This window comes from Prionailurus bengalensis, chromosome A3, assembly GCF_016509475.1.
Source record: "Prionailurus bengalensis isolate Pbe53 chromosome A3, Fcat_Pben_1.1_paternal_pri, whole genome shotgun sequence".
Lineage (NCBI taxonomy): Eukaryota > Metazoa > Chordata > Mammalia > Carnivora > Felidae > Prionailurus > Prionailurus bengalensis.
Genome location: NC_057354.1, coordinates 5,933,404 through 5,939,403, shown reverse-complemented (window position 1 = coordinate 5,939,403; position 6,000 = coordinate 5,933,404). Strand labels below are relative to the sequence as shown.

At 55.4% G+C, this 6,000-nt stretch overlaps 1 protein-coding gene across 1 annotated transcript in view; it reads right to left on the bottom strand.

The window, feature by feature from the left end:
• Nucleotides 1-674: 674 nt before the first annotated feature.
• The window catches only part of BMP7 (bone morphogenetic protein 7), a 93,298-nt gene continuing 87,972 nt past the window's right edge, over nucleotides 675-6,000 (bottom strand). The window contains exon 7 of the mRNA XM_043553619.1: nucleotides 675-2,779. Within this exon, the coding sequence (XP_043409554.1) occupies nucleotides 2,630-2,779 (150 nt within the window). The 3' untranslated portion in view covers nucleotides 675-2,629. The remainder of the gene's footprint in view (nucleotides 2,780-6,000) is intronic.

Below are 6,000 nucleotides of genomic sequence, written 5' to 3'. Positions count from 1 at the left end.
ACATCCACCAGGCGACCTCTGGGTGCACTTGAAAGTGACAAAGGAACCCACGATGTTGCACGGCTGAGCGCTGCCGAACGCACGGCAAGGAGGTGGGCCCCCGGCTGCCTCCCCCGGGCCCCCACCGGTCGGTCCCTCCCCGGCTCGAGCCCAGAGCCAACAGCTTCCCCCCACCACCCCCCCCCAGCCCCGAACCACTGGAACAATTTGCATTGGACAATGCTGGCGACGGGGCCCTTGCTGCTTCAGTTTTGGGTGTGCACTTCCCCGCCCCCCCGCCCCCAGCCTGCCTTTTTTGTTTCCTTCTTGTGCCTCTCTTTTATTGGGATGACTAAATCTTTAAACTATGTTAGCAGTAAACACAGCTAATTTACCCCCCCCCCCCCCCGCCGCCTCTCTGAAACAGCTGTTGACAGCTGCACTGTAATTCAATCAAGGATCTTTGTAGTCGAGCCTCCCCGGTTCACATTTGTGGTTCGGTCCCATCCATCCCTCCTGCCTGGAGCCCCACACAGCTGGACCAAGTATTGACGATCGCCCCGTTCTCCCCGGGGCCTGGCTGACGAACAGCGCGCTGATGGTGGGGGCCAAGGCGGAGAGTTCTTAGCGAACCAAGGGAGCGGAGACGTCCGGGAGTTAAGAGGGAAAGAGCCCGACATCCACGGCCCCAAGAATCAGAACCAAATGTCTCCTTTTATTGAAAAGTCAAAAACCCTCTTTATTTTGTCTGTTTATACAGAAAATTCGCTGAGGACCGCTCTATGCAACAGCTGAAGGTACAATGGTCTGACCGTTAATAAATAGTCTTAAATAAGAAAACAAACAGGCCGGCAGGGGGGGGGGGGGGAGCGAACTCATCATCCTGAACGAGGGACGGAAGAAGGAGCGTGTAAAGTGAGCTTCCGATGGACATAAATAATTACCTTTGTTTTGTAACAACTATTTACATGTTTCAATGTACAGACGATGCGAGCCAGAGGCCAGCTGGGGTACAAGTGGCCAGAAAACTTGCACCTAGAGGGAATCACACAAAAATCCCCAGATCCGCCAACAGGTAAAAACAAAGCACAGCAAAGACAGTGACTCTTTCCTACTGACTGGGCCGAGTGAAGGCTGCAGCCTAAGCTACTGAAGAAGAAAAATAAAAGAAGATAAAAACGGGGGCTCCGGGGTTTCCAGGAACCAACTTAATCAAGGTGGAGAAAACAATCCCCTGCTGGACGGGACTCCAGGGGCACAGGCCTCATCTGGATGAAGCCTTGTGTGGGTTAGCCTCATCTGGATAACCCTGCTCTAGACTGCCCAGAGCTCCCCAAGGCTTGTGCGGCAGCCAGTGGCTGGGTGCACAGCATTTAGGGGACCCACTGGCCAAGGGAAGGGAGGCTCACGCCAAGAGCCACATCCGAAATGGCAACTTGGAGTTGGAACACCCGATTAGGACGTCACTCCCCAAGCGGCTTCTAGATCCTTCCATCTGAGATTGGCATCCAGCAGATCTAAACCACGTCATCTGCTCCTTACTTCAAGGAGCTGATTGTTTGCAGAGCCCTCAGCAGGGGCCACCAGGGGCCCCGGTTGGAGCCCAGACCTCAGAATGCTGCTGTCCATCTACAGCCCAACGGGGGAGCCCCCCGGGGCGGTGGCCAGCACCCCTGCGCACCCCACCCCGATCTAGAGCTGGGCTTCCTTGGCACTCCTTTAAATGGGGCCATGTTGGCTAGAGTGCAAGGTGTCGCTGCAGGTGCCCATCCACTCTGGCAGGCCACATCGAGTTTCCTACCGTGAGGAGAGCCGGGAAACCGGTTCCAAAGTCTGCCAGCACTCCACATGCCTATTTTAATCTCTGCCACCACACACACACACACACACACACACACCCAGCTGAACATGTTTTTCCTTCAAGGTCAACACCCCCCCTCCTGCGAGCAGAAATCTGCCGTTCCCCTGCCCGGCTAAATCTTAGATTTAGGCAAGTCTATATAAACAGTGGGCCTCTGCAAGTCTCAGAATGAAACCAGACTGGAATGATGGGGGGCGGGGGGTGGGGGGGGTGTCTCCCCATCCTTCCCCGGCCACAGCTTCTGTTTACGAAACCAGAGTAAACCAAGAGATGGGGATAAATTGTTTAGGAAAATATATCTGTAACATCCTAACCATTTTCGTTCATTCGTTTTATTGTGACATTTATTACAGGAACTTCTGTGTTAACTCTCCTTGCGCACAGACACAACGCGCCCACGCCTCGCCGCGCCCCCTTCCTCCCGCTGCTGGGGGGCCCGGCTGAAGGGCGCTCCTAATTACCCCTGGGAACGAGTCAGCGCACGGCAGAGACTTCACAGCCAATGATCGCGGCCGGGCCATTTTTCTTTCGATATATATTGTTTTCCTTCAGGCTTTGCCTGCAGCAGCTTGTAGGATCTTGTCCATAGGCGGCCGGTGAAAACCTGATCAAAAGGCATTCACCTCTCAGATTCCTTGACACTCCCACACCGTTGAGGTTGGGGACGGGGGCGGGACAGGCCTCTCGAGGGGCGGCGGGTCTGCTGGTGCCTTGCCAAGGCGGGGGGTGGCGGGAGACCGAGGATCCTGAAAGAACGTGGCCCCCGAGGATCTGAGCTCCGGGGAGGGACTAGTGGCAGCCACAGGCCCGGACGACCATGTTTCTGTATTTCTTCAGGATGACGTTGGAGCTGTCGTCAAAGTAGAGCACAGAGATGGCGTTGAGCTGCGTGGGGGCACAGCACGGCTTGGGCACCGTCTCCGGGTTGATGAAGTGGACCTGGAACGAGGAAGCGGCGGCAGCGGTGAGACGCGTCGCGTCATCCCCCCACCCCCCCCGGCCGCCTCGTCTCTAGAAGGATCACGCGTGGCTTGGGCGAAACGACCGCGCGCGGGGCTCGCCCTCGGCGCTTCCTGGGCGGACACGGGACTAGCTCGGTTCTGAGAGGGCCCGTTTCCCACGGCAGGGAACCAGAGTACCGACGTCTACACAGCACACGGCTGGGAAGCGAGTGGCCGGGCGGGTCTCCACCGCGGGGCTGCCCGTACAGTGCGGAGGGCTCGGCGGGGTCTCTGGGGGGCCAGGGGCACTCGACCCCCAGCCCCGACGGCCAAAAATGTCTCCCGAACCTGTCAAATGTCCCCGGGGGGGGGGGGGGGCAAAATTGCCCCAAGCGGAGACAGAATGGGCCCGCAGGCCGAATCCTGCCCACCAGCTGTTCCTGCGAATAAAGTTTTATTGGCACCTAGGGCTGCACCTGGCACACTTGAGTCGCTGCAACAGAGGCCGTAGGACTCGCGAGGTTAAAAAGATCTACCACCTGACCCTGTCCAGAAAAAGGTGGCTGACCCCCGGGCTCACCTGTCCTGTCCAAGAAAAAGAGAAAGCAAGGCACACATGTAATTTCCCATGTTCTAGCAGCCGCATGTGAAAAGATGGAAAAGAAACACGTACAATTCATTTAAATAATATATTTAATTTAACCCAGGGTTTCAAAAATATGATCGTTGCAATACGTACTTACCGTAAAGAATCATTACTGATGTATTTTGCTTTTTTTTGGTACCAAGTTTTCAAAAACTAGTGAGTATTTTTTTTTGTATTTTTTTTTAATGTTTTTATTTATTTTTGAAGGAGAGAGAGAGAGAGAGACAGAGCATGTGCGGGGGAGGAGCAGAGAGAGAGGGAGACACGGAATCCGAAGCAGGCTCCGGGCTCCAAGCTGTCCGCACAGAGCCTGATGCGGGGCTCGAACCCACAAACCGTGAGATCACGAGCTGAGTTGAAGTCGGACGCTTAACCGACTGAGGCACCCAGGTGTCCGTCACTTTCTTTTAAAAATTTTTTAAAAATATTTATTTATTTTTGGGAGAGACAGAGAGAGACAGAGCGTGAGCGGGGGAGGAGCAGAGAGAGGGGGAGACACGGAATCTGAACCAGGCTCCAGGTTCTGAGCTGTTAGCACAGAGCCCGATGCGGGGCTTGAACTCACAGACCGCGAGATCATGACCTGAGCTGAAGTTGGACACTCAACCAACTGAGCCACCCAGATGCCCCTATGTTTATTTATTCTTGAGACAGAGACAGAGCATGAACAGGGGAAGGGCAGAGAGAGAGGGAGACACGGAATCCGAAGCAGGCTCCGGGCTCCGAGCTGTCAGCACAGAGCCCGACGTGGGGCTCGAACCCCCAAACCATGAGATCACGAGCTGAGTTGAAGTCGGACGCTTAACCGACTTAGCCACCCAGGTGCCCCTAAGTCTTTTTTTTTTAGTTTTGAGACACACAGAGAGAGAGAGAGAGAGAGAAAGAGAAAATGCAAGTGGAGGAGGGGTGGGGAGAGAGAATCCCAGGCAGGCTCCACACTCCACAAGGAACCTGACATGGGCTTGACCCCAGAAACCTTGAGATCATGATCTGAGCTGAAACTAAGAGCTGGATGCTTACACTGACTGAGCCAGCCAGGCATATCGTATTGTACTGTAATGTTGATTTTTGAGGGGGGGAGGGGCAGAGAGAGGGGGACAGAGGATCCCAAACGAGCTCCACGCTGACAGCAGAGAGCCCAGCGTGGGGCTCGAACTCACCAGAGATCATGGCCTGATCCGAAGTCGGATACTTAGCCGACTGGGCCACCCAGGCGCCCGTAGGGTGCATGTTAGACTCCCGACGCCTCTTGATTCAGACTGGCCCTATTTCAAGTGCTCAAGAGCCACGTGTAAATGTGGTTACCGCGTTGGAGGGTGCAGATCTAAACGATACGAGACCGTCCCGCCTCGTTAGTAGTGACAGTTAAGAGGACAAAACGGGGCGAACGCTTGGTTGGACATCATCAAGAAAGAAGGTCGGGAAGGGAGGACTGGAGACAGAGGCCGGCTGGCTGCTCAGGTTTACTGCCCTTCGTGCTCGTGGGATTCTCTGCACCCGACGGAGACCAGGGCTGGTGGCAAACAACGCCCCGGGCCTGAAGGGGCCACACAAGCGCCCCGGATGAGCGAGGCAGGCAGGGAGTCAGACGAGAGGGAAGAGTGAGGGCTGGGGCACACCGCAGGGCGGACGCGGCCAGCTGACCGCGGCCAACCAAAGCCAGCGAGTTGAATATGCCGAGTGCCCGGGACAGGCCAGGAGCCTGGTTCTTGCTTTGTTTTTATGTCAAACTTGAGGTTTCCAAGCACATGCCAAGGGAAAGCACCCTGTAGAGGCCTCCAGCCTGTGACCTCTGACATGAGCCAGCACACTTGGTAACTTTTTATGACGGACCATTTCAAACCTTACAAATCTAACCGCCCCCCCACCTCCACCCTTGAATCATTTGAAAGCAAATCCCAGACATCAGCTCATTTCCTCTGTATTTCACTAGGACTCTTGGCAGGCAAGGCTTCTTCCCCCCACCCCCTTTTATTTTTTTAATGTTTTTTTTTTTTTTGAGACAGAGAGAGACAGAGCATGAGCAGGGGAGGGGCAGGGAGAGAGGGAGACACAGAATCCGAAGCAGGCTCCAGGCTCTGAACGGCCAGCACAGAGCCCGACGCGGGGCTCGAACTCACGGACCGCGAGATCGTGACCTGAGCCAAAGTCGGATGCTCCGCTGACGGAGCCACCCAGGCGCCCCTCCCACCCCCTTTTATTTTTTTTTATTTTTTATTTTTTTTAATGTTTATTTTTGAGACAGAGAAAGAGAGAGCATGAACAGGGGAGGGTCAGAGAGAGGGAGACACAGAATCGGAAGCAGGCTCCAGGCTCCGAGCTGTCAGCACAGAGCCCGACGCGGGGCTCAAACTCACGGAGTGTGAGATCATGACCTGAGCCGAAGTCGGATGCTTAACCGACTGAGCCACCCAGGCGCCCCTTCCACCCCCTTTTAAACATGACCACAGAAGCATCTTTTCGGAATAATCGGAGGGCTCGCTCTGATCCCAGAGTTTCCTCGTGACGAGCGGACGGGGCGGGTGGTCACAGGACGGCTAGGCTCCTGTTGCGTGGGCCATGAAGCAGGGGTC